The 23,951-nt window shown below is 33.8% G+C and overlaps 1 protein-coding gene across 5 annotated transcripts in view; it reads left to right on the top strand.

Moving 5' to 3' along the window:
- Positions 1 to 23,951, top strand: part of RNGTT (RNA guanylyltransferase and 5'-phosphatase) — a 355,704-nt gene that overhangs the window by 283,392 nt on the left and 48,361 nt on the right. For all 5 annotated transcript variants that reach the window (XM_012523691.4, XM_058307139.1, XM_071218594.1 and 2 more), the window contains one exon: positions 20,115 to 20,181. In XM_012523691.4, the coding sequence (XP_012379145.3) occupies positions 20,115 to 20,181 (67 nt within the window). The remainder of the gene's footprint in view (positions 1 to 20,114; positions 20,182 to 23,951) is intronic.

The raw sequence follows: 23,951 nt of genomic DNA, 5'->3' as shown, positions 1-23,951 counted from the left end.
CCTGCCCAGGAATGGTGCTGCACACATGGAGAACTGACACAAGATGACTCAACAAAAAGAAACACAGATTCCTGTGCTGCTGACAACCACAGAAGCAGACAAAGAAAACGCAGCAAATAGACACAGAGAACAGACAACCGGGATGGGGGGGGGGGGCGAGAGAAATAAATAATAAATAAATAAATCTTTTTTAAAAAGAGTGAAAAGACAGCCAACTCAACAGGAGAAAATATTTGGCAATCACATATCTGATAAGGGTTTAATATCCATGATATATAAGGAGATCATACAACTCAACAATAAAAAGGCAAACTATCCGATTAAAAAATGGGCAAAACACTTGAAAAGACAACTGTCCAAAGAAGAAATATAAATGGCGAAGAAACACATGAAAAAAATGTTCAACATCACTAGCAATTAGGGAAATGCAAATCAAAACTACAGTGAGATATCATTTCACACCTATTAAACTGGCTGCTATTAAAAAGCCAGAAAACCTTAAATGTTGGAGTGGATATGGAGAGATAGGAATGCTTATTCACCGTTGGAGGGAATGTAGAATGGTGCAACCATTGTTGAGGACTGTTTGACAGTTCCTAAGGAAGTTGAATATAGACTTGCCATGGGACCCAGCAATACCAGTACTAGGTATATACCCAGAAGTACTCAGAGCAGTGACATGAATAGACATCTTCACACTGATATTCATAGCAGCATTACTCATGATAGCCAAAAGTTGGAAACAACCCAAGTGTGGATCAACTGCTGAATAGATAAACAAATTGTGGAATATACACACAATAGAATATCATCCAGCAGTAAGAAGAACTGAAGTTGTGAAACATATGACAACGTGAATGAACCTGGAGGACATTACGTTCAGTGAAGCAAGCCAGACACAAAAGGACAAATACTGTATGATTGCCCTATTATGAACTAAATACATTATGTGAATTATGAATATGGGTAAGATTTTCTTTGAAGCTGAAGAAATATAGGTTAATACTACAAAAATGTTAATATCAGACCAAAAAAATCACATGTTGTACTAAATCAAGGAGACCAGACAAAGAGTACTACATATTATAGAATTCTATTTATATAAAATGTAAATATAAATCAATTTATAGAGATGAAATTAGATTTGTGGTTATGTAGGACTGAGGATGGAGTGCTAAGGGATGTGAAGTCTTTCTTTTTGCAGTAATGAAATTGTTCTTAAATTTTTGAGATGATGAATGTACAACATTGTTATTATACTAAAAGCCATTGAATATATCTCAGTAAAACTTCTTAAACAAATAATTGTGTAAGAATAGACAGTAATGTCAGCTTTGTTTCATCCATTTTGATCTTTGCATTTTGTCTGTCATTTTATATTTGACACTTTTAGTTACTGTTACTGATACAGTTGTCATTTCTAGATTCTCTTCTAGGCCTCTCTCTCCTGTCTTTTCTTTTCAGGCTGTAAAACTCCCTTTAGTATTTCTTGGAAAGCTAGTCTTTTTGTTATAAACTCTCTTAGTTTCTGTTATCTGTAAATATTCTAATCTCACCCTAATTTTTAAAAGATAATCTTGCCGGGTATAAAATCCTTGTATCATACCACTGCCTTCTTGACTCCATGGTTTCTGATAGAAAATCGGCACTTAATCTTATTGGATAGTCCTTATATGTTATGCATTGCTTTTCTCTTGCCGCTCTCAGAATTCTGGCTCTGGCATTTGACATTCTGATTAGTATGTGTCTTGGAGTTGGTCTATTTGAATTTATTTAGATGGGAGTACGTTGTGCTTCTTGGACATGGATATCTATGTCCTTCAATAGGGTTGGGAAGTTTTCCACCATTATTTCTTCAAATATTCCTTTTACCCCTTTTCCTTTCTCTTCTCTTTCTGGGACACCCAAGACATGTATGTTTGCCCATCTCTTGATGTCTTTTAGTTCCTTGAGACCCTGTTCAATTTTTTCCATTCTTCATCTTTTCTTTTGTTTGTTCATTTTCAGAGGCCATGTCTTCGAGATCACCGATCCTTTCTTCTGCTTCCTTAAATCTGCTGTTACATGCCTCGAGTGTATTTTTAATTTCATTTATTGCACCTTTCATTCCCATAAGGCCTGCTATTTTTCTAAGTATGCTTTCAAATTTTCCTTTGTGCTCATCTGATGTCTTCTTAATATCCTTAATCTCTTTAGCCATCTCATTGAATTTATTAAGGAGATTTGTCAACTCCTTTATGTCATCTGCAGGCTTATCTTGTTCCTTTAATTGGGCCATCTCTTCCTGTTTCTTGGTATGGATTGTAATTTTTTGTTGGTGTTTCCACATCTGGCTTGCTAGATGTATTTATTCTGGTTGCAGTTTCTTCCTTTAGTTTAGGGATTTCTTATCTTTTTTCCCTTGCTGGTTGTGTAGTAGGAGCCAAGGATGTAGTTGTTGCTGTAAGCTATGGAGGCTGAAGCTGCCCATGTTGCCCCAGGAAGTGATGAAGTTTCTCCCACTTTTCTCCTCTGTCAGGGGTAGGGACAGAGTTGTAGCCGTGTGTAATGATCCCAGTTGGGCACAAGATTGTCTGTAGTCACATGGAGACATTCATGAAGCTTCACACCCCTTCCTCCCCTACCTTAGGCAGGAATGTAGCTATAGTTTTGGTCAGCAATCTATGCTGTGTGAGTCCAAAATGACCACAGTTTCTCAGGTAAACTGATGTATCACCATGATAGCAGCTTTGTGCAGCAAGGAAACAGAGAGAGATTGAGAAGTGAGGGATTTTCTTGTTTGTCTCTTTTTTGTTTATTATTATTATTGATATAATAAAAATGCTTTAATAATGAATGAAGTGATGAATGCACAACTGTGTGATTATACTGAATACTATTATTGTATACTTTGGATAAATTGTATGCTTTATTAATAGGTATCAATAAAATTGATACGTTGAAAAAAAAAAAACTAGCTCTTTTGTGGCCTGGGATAGGTCAGAGTTGCTTCTGAATTACAAAGCATTTTCTCGTGAATTCCTAGGGACTTAGACAACACCATCCAATATGGTCACCACATATGGCAATGGATTGTGTGAAACGGGATGCACCCAAACTTGGACTGTCAGTGTGAAATATGCAGGTTGGGTTCCAAGACTTAGGATGAAGAAAAAAGAATGTGAAACATCTTGCTATATATTCATCAAATCACAGGTCAGCATGATAACAGATGGGTTAAATAAAATTCAATATTAAATTTTTAAAAAAACTTTTTTAAAAAAGTGGTTTTTTTTAGCCTAGAACCATTTAAATTTATAGCATTATATTAATGTTTCCTTCTTACCTGATATCTGATAGGAAATCTTCTGTCAGAGGTATTTCATGGTTATACCAACATTTCTCTGTGTCCATCTCTAAATCATTTGTGTAGAATAAATTGGCAATATCTTTTCCTTCCCATTAGCCATGTGTTTTCATCTGCTGGTAAATATTATTATTCCTATAAGCACAATACCTTATAAAATAACATGTTAAGACATCTCTACTTTTCTGGTCAATTTCTTTTGATCCAGAAACATGTTACGATACTTTATTTTACCTCCCCCAAACAGATGTAGTCTTTTTTTCTCAAAAAAAGAAAAAAAGGCATTTCAGTGCAATGTTCATATTTATCCTAAGACATGTCTCTGCTGTTTGCCTGCTGTTGTTGACTTGCTCTTCTTATTTAAAAAAAAAAAAAAAAAAAGTGTGGTGGGCATAAGAATAGACTTCATTTTTTGAAGTCGCAAATATTAGCAGATTAAATCTTACTTGGCTAAACCGAAATCCCTTCATTGTTAGAATCTCCTACGTTGTTCTACTGACTTCTCTTTCCTTCTCTACTCTACATTCTTGTCATTCTTATTCCAGCAGTTCCCATTTAATCATATCAGACTCCTGAAACAGAAATTCTAGTCTTAGAAAGAAGTTATTTTAAAATTACAACTTGTTTCGAATATCATCTACAGTAAGTGAAAATAGGCTTTGGGTTTGTGAATTCTAATAATCACCAAACTTTAGGAAATGAAGCATAATATTTGTTTGATCTTAGAGATAATTTAACACTGACCCTATTGGCCGTAATCAGAAATTTTGCAAAGTAATGATTGTTGACTAGAGCTTACCAAGTATCTATCAACACTTGCCACATGTGAAGCATTTATACTAGAGTCTTGGAATTAATTATAATGTAAAATGGTATATGATGACATTTCACAGCACTTAATACAGGAGTCTTAAAATATGAAAACTCTTATTAGGGGTTCTGATGTTGAGTCATAGTATATCTAAGGGAATTCCATAAAAATCAGCGTGTGAATTTGCACCTAAACCCCAGCCTTCACTTTCAGGGTTTAAAAGCCCTTAGTGGGAAACGGACTTGGCCCAGTGGTTAGGGCGTCCGTCTACCACATGGGAGGTCCGCGGTTCAAACCCCAGGCCTTCTTGACCTGTGTGGAGCTGGCCCATGCTCAGTGCTGATGTGCGCAAGGAGTGCCCTGCCACTCAGGGGTGTCCCCCGTGTAGGGAAGCCCCACGCGCAAGGAGTGCATCCCGTAAGGAGAGCCGCCCAGCGCGAAAGAAAGTGCAGCCTGCCCAGGAATGGCACTGCCCACACTTCCCGTGCCACTGACGACAACAGAAGCGGACAAAGAAACAAGACGCTGCAAATAGACACAGAGAACAGACAACCAGGGGCGGGGGGGAATTAAATAAATAAATAAATCTTTTTAAAAAATAAAAAAATAAAAATAAAAGCCCTTAGTAGGAGGGGACTATCATAGTCCATGGCTCATATAGGTGTGTAACAGAATTTGCCAATTTGTCTTAGATTCTTAGAGCTTAACTACATCAAACCTGCTACTTTAAGACTATGAACTCCCAAGGGCAGGGAACATCTTAGTGTCTCTGGTACCTGCTCCAGAGTCTGGAATATACTATAAATTAATGATATACAAGTAAGTGATTGATGAATGGATGATTCAGTGCCCGTAAAGAGGAAGAAGATGGGCAAGAGCCAAGATAAGTAAAATTTTGACCTAGTTTTCTTCCTCTGTTGTTGCCTTTCTCTTTTTTCCTTGTTTCTCATTTTACAAAGTAAGCTATTTTAATTGAAGAGATATTCTGCACACCCAAAGAGATTAGCTAGAGCTTCAAACAGCCCAAAATAATTTTATACTAAGGGTTGATTATGGAGATTAATTATCCTTAAGCAAACTTCTTAATTATTAAAACAGTGCCTATATAGCATAGCAGTTAAAAACAGAATCAGAAGGGGGGGGTGGTTTCTCAATTCTTCCTCTTAGAAACTGTAGGCCCTCAGGCAAATGATTAATTTCTATTCATTTCCATATCTATTAAATGTTGATAATAATGGTACCTAACTAATGGAGTTCTTTGTCAAGATTAAAAGATAATCCTGTAAAAATTAAGTTTAGCACAGGGCCGTGCACACTTAAGTTTCCATTAAATAACAGGTATACTTAGTGTTATTGTTGCTTTTGTAATTATCAGTACAAATTTATAGTAGTATATACCTTTACTAATATATACAACATACATATGTGCACATATTTATGGATATATACATATACAAATATATAAATATGCACACATACACATACATCTTCAGGCCTCCTATTTACAGGATCCCATTTTCTAATCCTGACTGCTCAGGTAATGTAATTCATCAGAGGGTTGCTTTGTGAATATGTGATCAAAGGGAAAATGGTTAGATGATCCTGAAGTATCTGTAATACAGGCTGTATTCAAGTTTGTAAAATTAGGTGGTCTAGCATTCAGATTACTCATCTTTGCTAATGATATCAGTCTCTGTGTCTTTTCCCTCTAACTGTCTCTCTCTTCCATTCCCTCTCTCATACATATAGACTTGCTTATATAAAACAGTATAAATTCTGATTCATATTTTAAAACTTTATCATTAACCACAAGCTTCAATATTTCATAAAAGGCAATTAATATTTTTCCTTCTTTGTCTATTTTGAAAATATACCTGTCTTTTAATGCATTCAACTGATTAAACTTAATAAACATTGATATGCACATACTTTATTTGATTTAATCCTCAAAACATCTCTGTAAGATAAGACAGCCCCATTTTCCTAACAAATTCCTGAGGCTAAAGATGACTTAAATGAGTTGCTTAAAGTTAGACCATTAATAAGCTCCACAGGAATCAAGCTCACTCTGTGACTTCAAGCCACTCTTTCCATAGCATCACCACAATCTCAACAAAAGGACCTAGAAATCCCCATTTATGTGTCATGTCTCTCAGGGTGGATTACTTCCATAAATATTATCTGTTATGCTGTCATTTTTAGTTGACAACTTTAAAATGGAATGACCTTTTCCTGGTCCCATAACTCTTACTAATAGGAAGAGTAGAAGAAAATAAGAGACTACAGATAACTCCAGGAAAGAAAGAGTAAATATAAAAGATGGGAAGATATCAAATAAATGGAGGACTAGATAGCATTACCAAGGAGGAGACTGAGAGAGCACTAAGAATACATGTCTAGAAATACGGATGAGTTGAAAGATGGAAAAATATATAGCTCAACACTGGATCTACTCAAGTCAATGAGAAATAAAAGTATCTTGGAGTCAAAAGAGAGAGGGATGGATCTGAGGATATTTGAAGAAAGGGAAAGGTCTAGAACAATCTCTGTTGGGCTCTCAGTGCTGAATCAAGAAGAGAAAAATGTTTGAAATTGCTGATTTGTTCTTCAAAAGAATGGATTTTTTATTTAATTTCTCTCCCATTCCACCCACCCCTGCCAAGTTGTCTGCTCTCTCTGTCCAGTCACTGTGTGTTCTTCTGTGACCGCTTCTATCCTTATCAGCGGCACCGGGAATCTGTGTTTCTTTTTGTTGAGTCGTCTTGTTGTGTCAGTTCTCCATGTGTGCGGCGCCATTCCTGGGCAGGCTGCACTTTCTTTCACGCTGGGCGGCTCTCCTTATAGGGCACACTCCTTGTGCGTAGGGCTCCCCTACGCGGGGGACACCCCTGTGTGGCAGGGCACCCCTTGTGCGTATCAGCACTGCGCATGGGCCAGCTCCACATGGGTCAAGGAGGCCCGGGTTTGAACCACGGGCCTCCCATGTGGTAGGCGGATGCGCTATCCATTAGGCCAAGTCTGCTTCCCTGAAGAATGGATTTTAAAAGCACCATTTCATGCTTTAAGAAATGACTATTTAAAAAAAAAAGAAAAGAAAAGAAATGACTATTTGATTGGTTTATATTTCCATATTGTTTAAGTCATTTTGAAAACCTGGATAATTTGTATAAAAAAGAACTGATACTGTATATTCTGAACAGTCTAAGGTTATGTCCAAGAATGGTTATAATCACTTAATATGCAGTTATACCTTTCTTTGTTGCACTTCACAGATTTTGCATTTTTCACTAATTGGAGGTTTGTGGCAATCCTATGTTGAGGAAGTTTATCAGTACCATTTTTTTAACAGAATGTGCTTACTTTGTATTTCTGTGTCAAATTTTGGTAATTTTCACAATCTCTCACACTTTTTCTTTATTATATATCTGTTAGGGTGATCTGTGACCAATGTTCTTTGATGCTACTATTTGTGGCACCACAAACCACGCCCATACTGGACCGCAAACTTAATAAGTGTTATCTGTGTTCTCACTTCTCCACCCACCGGCCATTCCTCCATCTCTCTTCCTCTCTTCAGGCCTCCTTATTACCTGAAATACAACAATATGAAATTAAGCCAATTAATAACTGTACAACAGTCTCTACGTGTTCAAATGAAAGGAAGGATCTTCGTAAGATCCATCTTCCTCTGATGGATCTGGGCAGAGTAAAATGAAAACCTGGAAAGAATTCACCATTCTAGGTGCCATTAAGAACACTTGTGTTTTGTGAGAGGTGGTAAAAATATCAACATTAATAGGAGGTTGGAAGAAGTTGAAGTTAACCCTCATGGACGACTTTGAGGGGTTCGAGATGCAGTAGAAGAAGTAACTGCAAGTCTGGGTGGAAATAGAAAGAGAATTAGAATTAGAAGTGAAACCTGAAGATGTGGCTGAATTGGTACAGTCATGATACAACTTGAATGGTTGAGGAGTTGTTTCTTATGGATGAGCAAAATAAGTGGTTTCTTGAGGTGGAACCTACTCCTGGTGAAAATGCTGTAAACTGTTGAAATGGCAACAATTGGATTTAGAATATTATATTAACTTAGTTGGTAAAGTAGTGGCAGGGTTTGAGAGAATTGACTCCAATTTTGAAAGAAGTTTACTGTGGGTGAAATATACTATCAAAACAGCCTTGCATTCTACAGAGAAATCTTTAGTAAAAGGAAGAGTTAGTCACTCTTCCTTCAACTTCATTGTTGTCTTATTTTAAGAAATTTCCACAGCCACCCAGCCTTCAGCAACCACCACCCTGATAATCTTCATCACATCAAGGCAAAATCTGCCATCAGCAAAAAGATTACAACTTGCTGAAGGCTTAGGTAATAGTTAACATTTTTTAGCAAATAAAATATTTTTTAAAAATTAAGGTATATCCACTGTTTTTTTAGATACAATGCTATTGTGCACTTAATATACTACAATACAGTGCTAATGTAATTTTTATATACACTGGGAAACCAAAAAATTTGTGTGACTTGCTTTATTATGGTGGTTTGAAACTAAACCTACATCTCCAAGGTATGCCTGTAAGGGAATAAAAGAACAAAAAAGTATTGTGATTTATTAGATAAACCTGGTCTCACATTTTGAGAATAATCAAATAAGTTTCGCCCTGAGGATAGCATTGTCAGTTTTGTCCAGGGAGAGTGTCTTTCTTATAGATATTTCATGATTTTGGAACTTCATCTTGAATATTTAGAGGAGATTATAGTTGTTACATTACTGAGATTTAACTAGCTCATGCTTTATGTTGACTTTTAATTGTTAGTTAAGGCATATATGAAGGATAAATATAGTAATTTCTAAGCAAAATAATAAAGACTTGCAATTCAGCCTTCTAGTCAGTTACTTTTAATGTTGAGGTAAAGAGTAGTTCTAGTATTATATCATTATAAATTTTTTTGGAACTGGCATCAAAAGAAAGGGTAAGAAATGAATTATAATAGTTCAAATTCTCTTACATGAGCTAATCACCTAGGTATAAAGTTCTCTCAAGGGCTTTACAAACTATAACCAATTAGTAGTTATTCTATTTGAACAAAAGAATGTACTGATTCAGTGAGGGCAGGAGCTGTCTGTTGAGTTAACTCGAAATAGGCTGATTTGTATTTATTAAAAAGGAGCCATGAGAATAATAATAAAAAATAAAATCTTTATTTTAAAAATAAGATAGCTAGTATAAACTTAGCAGTGAAAACATAATAAACATTATAGTCCATATTTTTAAGATAAGGAGTACATATATAATATTTACTAAAGGAGTAGTAAAAATTAATAGCAGAGAGATGACCACTATAATATATATTCTAGCAATGAGATACATAGCTTCCTGTGTTTTACTTATAGTTCATGTGTCAGTCAGCATATGTGGAGAGTTCATTAGAGCAGAAATTATCCTTAAAATTCAGATTTGAAGTAATTCTACATTTCCTTTTAATGTAGAATGTAACAGTCTCAGTCATTCTGGGATCTGTGATTTGAAAAACAGCATTTTTCTCTTTGATTGATCATAGCTATTATTGAAACAGCTGGTAACATGTAACGTGGTACTATGATTTAGACTGAAATATTGAATTGTGAATTATATCCAGTCAGCTTAAATCTGTTTCCAATCACCAAAACATCTTTTGTATTTCCTTTTCTATAGAAACGGCTTCTTAACATAATGTTCCTACATTTTCCTGGGGAAAAAAGGACCTCATGGTCAAATTCTTACTTGTCTGAAGTATATAAACTTTTTACAACAAAAGTACAGTGAAAAAACAAAATAAGATTCAGCAATTCTCAGCACAGGAAATGCAATGTTTGTTCTATTTACCCTTTTTAAAAATGTGCTTAACATATAATCCTTAACATTTTGTGTGTTGGGGGGGAAGGTGAGGGGTGAAATAATAACATTTCCATTTTTACAAAATCAATAAAAAAAAAAAAATAACATTTCCGTTGTCCTGCTTGAAAATTGTTACTTGTAACCATCATGGAGTTATCAAGAAGATGAAAATTTGTGGATATAATTATGATTATTTCAAATTTGAAAATTATTTTCCCTTCTCTCTTTTTATAGGTAAAAGTAAGCCATAGAAATGTTCTTAGGATCATTAGATAACAGTCTACCCCTGTTTAAATCAATTTTTCAAATTATTCTGCTTCATGTTTCACATGCAGTCCTTTAAATAATAAATCAGCTATCCACTTAGAATAATCAGGATAGATCAATTTACAATTATTTGTAGACTTAATTCACTGTATTACCTGTGGGATGCTGTAGATTTTCTTTTTCCTTTTTTACAAAATCTGTACATTTGTACATTGTTTACAGCTTTATCAAGGTATGTAGTTAATGTATAACAAACTGCACATAGTCAAAGTGTGCAGTTTGATTTTTATATGTGAAATCATTACTTCTAAGATAAGATGATAAATACATCAATCATCCCCCGAAGTTTCTTCTTGCCCTCTTCTAATCCCTTCCTCCCACCCTTCCTTCCCCACTCTCCTCTCTAACAACTACCAATCTGCTATTATTTTTTACTAGATTTTTATTATCTTGTATTTTATATAAAAGGAAGCACTTCATGGGGTAGGTCTGGCTTCTTTCAGTATTAGATCTGTGATGTTGTATATCAAGAGTCCATTTCTTTTTATTGCTGAATAGTATTATATTGTATGGATATATCACAATTTACTTATCCAGTCACCTGTTGATGAACGTTTGGGATGTTTCTACATTTAACTATTATGAATAAAACTGCTATTAAATTTATATACATGTCTTTGCGTAGACGTAGGCTTTTATTTCTTTAGAGGGGTTAGTAATCTTTTACTCTAAAAGACCAGGTAGTACATATTTTAGGCTTTGCTGACCTGAGTTATCCTTTACTGCACTTAGCTTGACAACTTTCCAGGCATTAAGCTAGGACAGTCTTAGGACTCACTTCATTTTTTTCTCCTCCCTGAGGACAGGCACAACCTGTTCCGCAGTTTCTTAAAACCACTGCCTTTGTTCCATGTGTTAAGTTATTTAAGTTGTGAGTGTATCAAGCAGGGTGTTGGGGGGGTGGGGAAGGATGTGCAGGGAGGGAAGATTGGATGATGTGGCTAGACATGTCCCTGTTAACTGTATCTGGGATGGAAGTGGACAGTCTATTTGTTTTTAATATACTTGATATCTCCTTTTTTTTTTTTTTCGGTTTATATTTTTTCCTTTCTATTTAAAATGATTATGCCCAGATAGGTGGTGTATTAGTCAGCCAAAGGGGTGCTGATGCAAAATACCAGAAATCTGTTGGCTTTTACATAGGATCGTTATTTGGATATTATTATAAGGGTTATTATTTGGGGTAGAAGCTTGCAGTTACCAGGCCATAAAGCATAAGTTACTTCCCTCACCAAAGTCTTTTGTCACATGTTGGAGCAAGATGGCTGCTGATGTCTGCAAACTTTCAGGCTTCCTGGGTTCCTCTCTTCCCGGGGCTCATTTTTCTTCAGGCTCAGCTGCTCTCTTCTTTCCACAAGGCCTCTACTGTGTCTAATGGAGACTCCTCTCCTTCCTCATGTACCTGCTTCTCTGTGTGTTTACTTGCTAGGCTCCAGGATCAAAACTCCAAACTCCCTTCTCTGCGGTGCAGTTTCTGCTGTACCTACTGACATGGCCCAATTAAAGCCTCAGTCATTATTTAATCAAGTAAAAGTGAGACCTCTGAATCCAATATAATCTAATATGTCCAGAGAAACAAACCAGTTTGCAAACATATTCCAATATCTATTTTTTGAATTCATAAATAATATCAAACTGTTACAGGTGAGTTCTGTGTTTTCATATTATATTTATGCCATACACTATGTAGCTCCAATATTAGAAGGAGACAAGTTAGTTTAGCAGCTTTCTCATAAAATATTCATATGTTTATACAGGAATATTAAAATATGTTAATATACCAATTAATATTGCACTCCTCATTTAGGAGTAAGTCACTCTTACAGGTTGCTCATATTCTAGTTTTTCTTTTTTTGTGTTAATTATTAAGACCTTTCATATTAGGAAATCTAACACATTTACAGAAAAGTAGAATTATTTATCAGGGTTCTCTAGGAAAACAGAACCAACAGGAAATATACATATTATGATACTTTTATTAGAAGTGTTTCACATGTCTATGGAGGTGGGCAGGCCACAAGCTTGAACTCTGATGAAGGTTTTTGATAAATTTCTCGGGAGAAGCTGGCTGACTGAAATAGAGATTGGAATTCCATCTTCTGACTGCTGATATCATCACTTTTCCTTTTAAAGCCTTCAACTAATTGGTTGAGACTTCTCTCATTGTTAAAGGCAAACTTCTGGATTGTAGATTTGATCAAGTTACTGACACTTTAAATTCAGGAAGTTTCTTCACAGTAACAATCAAACCAGTGTTTTCTTGGCCAAACAACTGGACACAATAACTTGGCCAACTTGACACATGAACTTAACCATCATGGTGGATAAAACTTAAATGTGTGGCTTAATGGAGTAGTATATGACCCATGCCCATTTAACCCCTATACAGGATAAGAAACAAAATATTTCTAGCATCCTAGAAGCTCCCAGAATGCTCTTTCCCAATCACAACCTGCTTTCTCCTATTGATGATAACCACTCTCCCAACTGTGGTTTTTACTTCCTCCTCCTCCTTTATACGTTTACTACTTTGGTGTGCATCTCTAAACATTATGATTTAGTTTTGCCTGTTTTGGAACTTTACATAAATGCAACCTTATGCTCTTATATATATGGCTTCTTTTGCTCAATATTGTCATATTGAAATTAATCCATGATTGCTATTTCAAAAACCAAGTGCATATGTAGTTTTATTAGATATTGCTAAATTCTCCTCCAGAATAATTGTTCAATTCTACATTTCTAACATGTCTGTATGAAAGTGTTTCCCACAGTCTCTCTTAACAGAATGACTTGTCTTATGTTTTAATTTTTGCCTTTCTGATAGGTGAAAAATGGTATCTCAGGGTTATTTTAATTTGCATTTCTCTAATTATGAGTTTAAATAATTTTTCATATATTTAGTGGTCATGTTTTGCATCTTGTTTTGTGGTGAATTTTTAAGAGTTCTTTTTACATTAGAGTTACTAGCCCTTTTTCTGTGGTATATGTTGTAAATATTTTCTCCCAATTTGTCAAGTATCTTTTTTATTTTTATGTGGAATAAATTAATATTTGTAGCAGTTTAGTATTATTGATGAATTCCAAAAAGAAGTACTGGATTATGCTTGTAATCTGATCTGTACCTCAGCATGACTGAGTTATGATTAGGGCATTGAGTCCCCACCCACCAAGGGACTCACAGATAAAAGGCATGGCAAAGAACAGAGTTGAGGGTTTTCTGATGTTGGACTTTTGATGTTGGAGTTTGATGCTGAAGACCTGGGAAGTAAGCTCATAGAGGAAAGAGAAGCCAGCCCCAGGAAGAAAGGAACCTTGAATCCAGAGAAAAGCAAGCCCCAGAAACATAGGAACCCAAGAAGCCTGAACCCTCAAAGACGTCGGCAGCCATCTTGCTCCAAGTAGACTTTGGTGAGGGAAGTATCTTATACTTCATGGCCTGGTATCTGTAAGCTCCTACCCCATATAAATACCCTTTATAAAAACCAACCAATTTCTGATATGTTGCATCAGCAACCCCTTGGCTAATACAATATTTTTTCTTATTGCCCTATTGTACCGAGGTTAAAGAAGAATTCACCCTGTTTTTCTTCTAGTAGTTATATGGTTTCATTTTTTGGTATTTAGATCTCTAATCCATTTGAAGTTTATTCTTGTGAATTATATGAGGTTGGGATCTTAGTGTGTCCATTGATCAACAGAAATTGTTTTAATTGAGTCAAATTTAACCATCTTTAATGGTTTATTTTTATCTGTGTGGATAGTCCATCGTCCCAGTACTATTTATTAGGAGGACTAAAACTAAATCTTTTCCTGATTGCTTTTCATGCCATCTTCATAATAAATTAGGTGTCTGTTTTAGGTGTGTTATATTCCACTGCCCTACTCATCTGTCCTTGTACCACATTTTATTACTTATAATATTGTAATACATCTTGCTATCTAGTGGAACAAGGCTTCCTACTTCATATTTCTTTAGGAGAATTTTTTATATTCTTGGGTTTTATGTTTGTTTGCTTGTTGTTTTGCATTCCCAAATATTTAGATTGAGCTTGTCAAGTTTCTCAGGTAATTCCTGCCAGGATTTTTGAGATTGCATATAATATTTATATATAAATTTGGGACAATATTGAGATTTCCTATCTATCAGCATGTTGTATTTTTTCACTTATTTAGGTCAACTTAATTTCTTTAGTAATGTTTGATAGTTTTAGGAATTAAGGTCTTTTACATCTTATGTTAGCTTTAGTCCAAAAATTTTTATTGGATGATTGTATTAGGTTGTGTTTTTTTTCCTAATTTTTGTTACTAGTATAGAAATACAATTAATGTTTTTTCTCTAATATTGATCTGGTAGCCAGGAATATTGGTAACTCGCCTATTCAAGTAATTTATCTACAGATTCATCAGGGTTTTCTATACATACACACATACACAAATGCACACTTACATATGTATATACACCATTATGGATGCATTTATGTAAGGTTCAAAATCCAGTATTTAGAGTGCATACCTAAGTAGCAAAAGGATGGTTGGATGGATGGATGCTGCTCATAATGATGAGATTCTTTTTCCTTTCTAATCCTTATACCATTTTTTCCATTGCCTTATTGCACTGGCTAGGATCTCTAGAACATTGTTTTTAAAGGATGGTGATAGAGGGCATCCTTGTATTCTTCCCAATCTAAAAAGAGAAATTTTCAACATTTCACCAGTTGAGTATGTTTTCTGTAGGGATTTATTTATTTCTTTGTTTCAGATGAAATAAAGAAAATAGATTCTCTTGTTTAAGAATTCTTCTAAAAGCAGGTTGAAATTTTTCAAATATTTTTTCTACAACTATGACATTTTTTCTTTATCCTGTTCATTGGATAAATTACAAAGGTGGATTGTCTAATATCAAGCCATTTTGCATTCTTGGAATAAACCCACTTTGGCCATGATATGTGTGTGTGTGTGTGTGTGTGTGTGTGTGTGTATGTGCGTGTGTGTATTTTTAAAAAATTTTACAGGATTCTGCTGACTAGTTTATTTTTGGGGTTTTTTTGTTTCAGTTTTACTAATTTTCTCTAGTGTGTTTTCTATTTCATAAATTTCTGCTTGTTATTTTTTCCTTCTTTTTTTTTGGATTTAATTTACTGTTATTTTTCTGCTGTCTTGAGGTAGTTCCTTACATCATTGATTTTCAGCATTCCTTTTCTTTCGATACATATATTTTGGTTATACAATGTTTTCTAATTTGGACTTAGCGGCATCCCACAAGTTTTGATATATTGTTTTTTTGTTACCCAGTTCAGAATAGTTCATAATTTCCATTGTGCTTTCCTCTCTTATCTAAGAGGTATTTATAAGTGTATTCTTTCCTTTCAGATGTAGTGATTTTCTGGTTTTCTTTTTGTTTTTGATTTCTAGTAGAATCATTGTGTTTAGAGACTATAATTTAAATTATTTCATTTGTTTGAAATTTACTGGTATTTGTTTTATGGTCCAGCATAAAGTCAATTTTTGTAGATGTTCCATGTATATGTATTCTGTGTTATGCAGCTATTAGATGTTCTATGCATATTTATTAAAGGTGTTATTGAATTATTCTATATTCTTATTGCTTTTATGTCTGCTTTTTCCATCATTTACTGAAGGAGAAATGTTAAAAATTGCTATAGTGATTGTGAATTTATTTTTGTCTAATAGACTTGTAAATTGTTTTGCCTTCCCTATTTTGTAGCCATGTTATTAGATGCAATATAAATTGCTTGATAAATGGAATCTTTTATCATTATGAGATAGCTCCCTTTTTCTGAATAATACTTTTTGCCATGACATTTTCTTTGTCTGATATTAATATAGTTACACATAATGTTAGTATATGATCCCTGAATATTACTAGCTCTTATTTCTTCTTACATACCTTTGCAAAATCATTCAGTTTCTGTTTTTTACTTCAGTGTCTTATTTACCCTACCCCAGTCTTAATCATTTTTTGTTAGTCAATATTTACTTTACCTAGCCAAACATTCTTTTCAGGTTATTTACTTTTTATCACAGATTCCTTATTCAATCTATGTTTCTCCCTTTCAAAAGTCTAGAGCATTTTGTTAGGTCTGTACCAGTGTTTATAGAAAGTAAACCAGAATAGAAAAATAGGCTATGAAAAGTCTCTTAAGGATAACAATAAACTTACTCATTGGTTCATCCAGATTTTATTTGGGCCTATTGACATATGCTTCTTTTACTTATATCCTACCAGAATTCTCAGTGAATAATGTAGGCCTTCTTAATAACATGCATTTATCAAATTTGAAGTGGTACTGTTGACTCCTTATTAAGCACATTTGCTTTCTTTTTTTTTTCTAGTAGTATGTATAAATGGATATAGTCTGGTCTTTGGAGAACTTGCTGTCTGGCTAAGAAGTATGATTTTATGTAAGTCAGTATTCAAGATTTTTCAAGATATTTTGTTGTAATTTTTAAAATATTGTATCTGGTAATGGGAACTATAGTTGTGACCCATAGGCAGGACAGTTAATTTTGAGTTATTAAATTTATTCTTATTTTTTAAAAGATCCACTTTCATGTCTTCTTTTGGTTTACTTTTTGTTTTGAAGTAATTGTAGACTCACTTTCCTTTTAAAGTAATTTTTCTATGTTTGATCAACCATCAATATATGGTAAATGAGGTTCTTTTTAAAAAAATGTTTATTCTTCTAGCTGGCAAGTTTTATTTTTCCTTTATGTGAAAGCTTTTCTGGGAACAATTGTGGAACTTTCTTTCCAGGATATGTATTTGATTGGTCTTGCCTATCTTTACTTGTACAACAAGCTCTACCAGATTCCATTTTTCTTCTCATCAGTGTTTTCTTAACTGTTACATTTAAAAATGTCTTTTTTGGTGGTCACACTGTAGAAGCAGTTAGATACAAACATTTTTGTTTGGGGGGTTGTTGTCATCTGTATAAAGGTTATGTTAATGTTCACATAACTTCAGGGCAAAACAATTACCTGATACTAAATGAGTTGAGATTTCTATTTTGAAATATACTTATAAAATGCATCTGTCAGTGCTGAATTTAGTATCTTACTCTGGGGATTTAAAATGCATGATTGCTGTATTATACACAAGTACCCTGTTATGATGAAATGGAACCTATTCATAATGATTATGTATACAAGTTGGCAAATAATTTTTGAAAGATTTAAAAGATTTAAATAAATGTCCATTTTAAAAATAGGAATTTGTGTTCTCAAAGTGTTAATTATCTTATGCACAGCAGCTTATTAAATTATTATATATATTAAAACCCACCCAAATGAAGGTTATAATATATGGTAAGGAATAATAGGCACATACTGAGAAAGAACAGTATTTTAAAAGTGAAATATGCATATGCTACACATTGCTATATTAAACTAATACCTGGTTTAGGAAATGGTAGTTATTAGATAGGCAAGTTGCAGGGAGGGTATACACCAAATAGTATATTGGCAAACTTCCTAAAATGCATATGCATAGTAATTAGAGGCATATTGATTTTTAAATGCCAGCCAGCTTTTATTCTCTTCCTTTTCTAGCATTTATCTATATGAACAGTAACTGTTACTTCCAAAAGAGGTTGTTCATCTTTCTGTGAACATTTGTTATATAGGAAGTAAATTACCACTGCTATATATAGCTAACTTTAAATTTGTGATACTCGCAATGATTTGTGAGACATTTAAAGTTTTGTTGGTTGGATAAATTTCTTTTTTGTCATATGATGGCTAAGAAATTCTCCATTTCGCTTTTGGGGTTTGAGACATTTCTTATGCTCTCTACTTGCATCTAATCAATAAATGCCGTTAGTCACGTTGATAACCTTAAACTACATGTTTAAAATGCATTGTTACAAGACAACACTTGAATTTAAAACTTAGGTAGTTTTTTGGTAAACTGGTTTAATTCAGAATGTGTTCATCAGCTGTTAACATTTTTTTAGTGGTTTTTAATTCTTTATTGGCCCTTACAGAATACAGGGAAAGAGTATGTTCCCATGAGACTCAATATCTACCATATTTTATAGAATCTGACATGCTTTGAGCATGTGCTTTCTTGATCTTACTAGCAAGTGTCAGTGGAAGGTAATCACACAACCACCTCAGAACCTAGTGACAACGATTATTTATATATCATGGAGTATCAGGGACTTCCCAATTTCAGAGGGTTAAAATATGGATAAATATATATCCTAGAATTGTTAAAAGAGGGTTTTTACATTGATAAATTTAAAAGAGAGGGTTATAATAAATTTATATTCTAATTTTTTATTAGGCCAGTACATTACACTGAGAATTTTTCATTTGGTTGAGTTTGTGATTTTTTTCTTCACTTTATCTACTATTCAGTGTTCCATTCTCAAATTCTCGCAGTAGCATTGAGTTATTTTAGGATTAGAATTCTGTTATTTGGTATAAAAGATTATTAACTTTCACTGTCTAGACTGAGAAATATTATGGCTTGGTAGCTTTGGGCAAGGAGTATGGGCAATGGTTTTTTTCCTTTATTCTTTTTGTTAAATAATGTTAACTAGAGTTGTACGCATTTACTCATAATGTCCATGAAGAGAAAATTTTATAATAAAAGAAGGATATTTTTACATTTAGATGAATTAAACACAATAATATTTCTTAATTATGTCCTCCCTATACCCTGCACCACCAGTTCCTCTCTCTACATTCCCCAAGCACAGTTCTAATGATGCTAGTTCTTCATTCACGATGTTTCAATGCATTCAAAAAATGTGGCCCTCTTAGAATTGGGACTAGGAAGGATGGGATGATACAAGGAAGGGTAACCATTATTTTTTTATTTTATACCTCTGTATGGTTTGGTTTTTATTTTCATGTGCACTTATTGTTTATATAGGAAACAAGTAAAAAAAAATTTAAATGACACCTTATTGCTTACAGAATAACGTATATAGCATTTGAGGTCTTCATGATCCATTCCAAACTTCTTTAGAGTCTAACCACCCACCAAATTATCCTTTAGTCCAGCTATATTTGTCTAATCGTTGTAGTAAATATTCTGCCATTCAGGCCTTTATTTAAATCTTCCCCTTTGCCTTACCTATCCTCTAAGACTAAGCTCAGGGGAGTGGGTATAGCTCAGTGGTTGAGCACCCATGTACAAGGTCCTGAGTTCAATCCCCAGTACCTCCTTAAAAAAAAACAACACTAAGCCGAAATCACAATTCAAGCTTTTCCAGATTCCTCCATAGCAAATACCTCTTACTCTACTTCTTTCCCAAGGCAAATACTCTATTATGATACTTACCAAAGACTACCTTTTGTTAGGGTTAATTATTTGTGCAGCAGGTTCTCCTATTAGGTTTTGGAACTGAATTATTTAGGTTTGTGTTTTCTCTTGTACTACATAGTATAGACATACATGGTTTCTTAAACTGAATATTTATAGATTTTAAAATATATGCATTGCTTCTTTTAATTCTCCCCCAAATACACTAGTAAATTTGCTAGAAATACTTATATGAGTATTCTACATTCAAGCTTCCACTCTTAACAGATGATATCTTTAACCTATTATTTTCTGAAACATAAGATTTACTCCTTCGTTAGTTACCATCCCATAATGTAAAAGACATGAATAGTTACTGGTCTTTTTTCCATGGAATCAATCCATTATACAAATTTTGATATTTATACATCTTTACATTTAAGAAAGAATCTTTTATAAATGATGCTTCTTTTTCTTTGTAGGTTACTTCCTCAGAATGTTGGCCTTCTCTATGTTGGAGGTTATGAAAGACCCTTTGCACAAATCAAGGTATGATTGTTCATTTTCAGAATGCTTTTCCTAAATTTAATTCACTTATCCATCAAAAAATAGCAAATATCCATCAATATATCAAGACGGACAAAAGTATTGTGAATGGAAAGTACTAATTTCAATTGCTTTTGCACATTTCAGCCAAAGAAATCATTCAGCTTTTCAAAGGAATTGATATTTTAATCTTGCTCATAGTAGAGTTAGTTTTAGCCAAAACAATTCAGTGGTTGGTTTAGAAGAATGTAATTTAGAGCTACACAGATTAATCTTTCAGATTACCCCTTTTGCCATTTAAAAAATTATAACAGCTTTATTGAAATACAACTGACATACAATAATCTATATATTTAAAGCGTATTTTGTCAGGCAAATATTGATGAAACCATTACCACAGTCAAGATAATGAACATATCTATCACCCTCCAAAAGTTTCCTTATGTCCCTTTGAAATCCCTCCTTCGTATCCTTCCTTTTCCCCTTTTGGTCCCTGGGCAACCACTAATCTGATTTGTTTCATTATAGATCAGTTTTCATTTTCTTGAATATTATATAAATGGAATCATATAGTGTGTACTCCTGTTTTTGGCTTCTTTCACTCAGCATAATTATTTTGAGACGCTTAACATGTTGTTGTACCTATCAGTAGTGTAATGTTATTGCTGGGTAGTATTCCTTTGTATGAATATGCCACAATCTCTTTATCCTTTCACCTGTTAGTGAACATTCAGATTGTTTTTAGTTTATGGCTATTACAAATAACACTGCAATGAACATTTGTGTACAAGTTTTTGTATGGATATATATTTTGATTTCTTTTGGGTAAAGACCTAAAAAGGGTCGGACTGGGTCAAATGGTTACTGTATGTTAACTTTTAAAGAAACAGCCAAACTGTTTTCCAGAGTAGTTGCTCCATTTTCCATTCCCACCAGCAGTCTGTGAGAGTGCCAGTTCCTCCATGTCCTCATCAGCATTTTGGTGTGGTCAGTCTTTAAAATTTTAGCTGTTCTAGTAGATATGTAGTAGTAGTTCATTGTGATTTTAATTTGCATTTCCCTAGGACTAATAATGCTGAGCATCTTTCTGTGTGCTTATTTTCCATCTGTCTATCTTCTCTGGTGAAGTGCATTCAAATATTGCATTTTTGTTTGTTTGTTTTCTTATTACTGAGTTTTTAAAGTTTTTTTTTTTTATTCTGGATACAAGTGCTTTGTCAGATAATGTGATTTGAAAATATTTTCTCCCAGCTATGGCTTATCTTTTAATTCTCTTAACAGTGGCCTCAAAGCGCAAAGATTCTTAATATTTATAAAATTCAGTTTATAAGTTTTTCTTTTATAACTCATGCTTTTGGTATTGTACTTAAGAAATATTTGCCTAACCCAAAGCCCGAAAGATTTTTCTCCTATGTATTCTTCTTGTAGTTTTATACTTTTAGGTTTATTTTTCATTTAAGTTAATTTTGTGTGTGGCGAAAGGTGTAGGTCTGTGCTGATACCTTTTGTTTTGTTTTGTTTTTTGCACACGGATATCCAGTTTTTTCCAAAATCACTTGTTGAAAAGACTATTCTTTCCCCGATTGAATTGCCATTGCATCTTCGTTGAAAATCAATTGCCCATGTATGTATCAGACTATTTGTGGACTCTTTATTCTTCCATTGACTTACATGCCAGTCTCTCCACCAATACCATACTCTCTTGATTATTCTAAGTTTACAGTAAGTCATGATTTCAGATAGTATAAATCTTCCAGCTTATTCTTTTTAAAAGTTCTTTTGGCTGATCTAAGTTCTTTTCCTTTCCATGTATGAATTTTTGAATCAGCTTGTCATTTTCTATAAAAATGCCTCAGGATTTTGTTTGGGGTTATACTGAATATATAGATCAATTTAAGGGAATTCACATTTTAACAGTATTGAATCTTTCAGTTCATGAGACAGTATCTCCATTTATTTAGGTTTTTGACATCTCAGCAATGTTGGTTGTCATTCTACATGTCTTGAACATTTTGACAGATTTACTCCTAAATACTTCATATTTTTTATGACATTATAAATAATATGTTTACTTCAATTTCTGATACTGGCAGTATGTAAAAATATCGGGTTTTTTTGCTCTTTTACTATGAATCCTGCAATCTTACTATTCTCAATTATTAGTTCTTTTTCTAGATTTCACAAGATTTTTCTATAAATGATTGTGTCATTTACTAATTGCACAGTTTTCCTTCTTTCTTCCTGAACTCTTTCTGGCTTTTTTTTTCCCTTGCTTTTTGCAGTGGTTAAAATCTACAGTATAGATTTGAATAGAAATCTTGACAACAGATATTCTTGCCTTGTTCCTTAATCTTAGAGGCAGAGTCTTCAATCTTTCATCAAAAATTGTTTTTATAGTGTTCATTCACTGATTCCAACTAAGCTTTCTTGTGAGAAATAAAATAATATTATTAACATTCAAGGCAGTTAACAAGGAAGTTTTAAGATCACCCATTTTCTTCGTTGTTTTATACCTTTCTGCTAATGTTTTCTGGCAGGCCTATGAAATTTGTTTTGTGGTGGTTTTTTTAAATTGTTGGCTTATTTTTCTGATGTATTTTTTATTTTTCTGCTTCTTGACTGTCATGAGTTATTTTTCTGTTCATTTGAGGGTAGAGAGCTTAAACTTCTTGCCTACATGCACATGTGACATAGATTTTTATGCATTTAAAAGGAGTGGTTTCTTCAGAGAAAACTGAGCCTGCATAAAACATACTAGACATTTAATACTCATGATCCAGACATTTAAAAATGAAACATCTTGGGGAACAAATGTGGCTCGAACGGTTGAGTTCCTGCCTCCCATACAGGAGATACCAGGTTTGGTTTCTGGTGCCTCCTGAAAAAAAATGTTACCATAACATCAGCACCTCTTTAAATACCTCCAATAATTTAACTTAAATCAAAATACTCTCAAAAGTCCATCATAATGATCTTAAGTTCTAGATCCTCTTGAACTGATCTTAGAATTCTCTAGTTCCTTAAATAATGACAAGCATTCAAGTATGTTTTTTTCTCCACCCTTACTATCTCTGGAAAAAGGTGAGTGGAATTGACAAGAGTCTCTTCATAAACTTCCCTCACTTACACCTTCACTGAATTCAGCAGTTAAGCAGGAATCCTAATATGTTTCAGCAGGAACATTTCTGAAAGACCAATTTTTTCTGTCCAGTGGTCTGGAAAATCCTGTTTTTCCTTATTAGAACTTAAATAACTAAAAAGTGAGAGGCTTATATATTTAGGAAAGGATAGAATTTGTGTATGTGCTTATGTGTTCATGTGAGTTCCATGGCGTCTCGAAAATATGGTTTAAGTATGTGTATGGAGATAATTCCTCCATCACTCACCTAATTCATTAATATACTGTTTGCCTTATCTGGGTCTGTGCACTACCTTTCCTAGCAAGCTCAGTGACAGAGGTAAATCCTTCATCATCCCTTTGCACCTGGATGATCAACTCAATAGAAAAAAAAGTTCATTATTTTAGTGCATCTATTTCCTTTGATGGTGCTCTGAGAAAGATTTTCTCTCTTTACTGTGTTGAAGTTCTGTCATAATTCCTATGGCTCTTTTGAAAATGCTATATAGATCTCTACCTAATTAGAATACTTATAAGTTAATTGGAGGACAATAAAAATTGACAGTTCAATGCTTGAGATTAAACTAGAAATTAGAGGTTCTTTTCCTCCCTTGCTTTGCCTATCCATGACTTGCTGTTAGTACAAAATACCAGA

This window comes from Dasypus novemcinctus, chromosome 11 (genome assembly GCF_030445035.2).
Source record: "Dasypus novemcinctus isolate mDasNov1 chromosome 11, mDasNov1.1.hap2, whole genome shotgun sequence".
Lineage (NCBI taxonomy): Eukaryota > Metazoa > Chordata > Mammalia > Cingulata > Dasypodidae > Dasypus > Dasypus novemcinctus.
The sequence above is the reverse complement of the archived record's forward strand: the minus strand, read 5'-3'. Positions and strand labels throughout refer to the sequence as shown.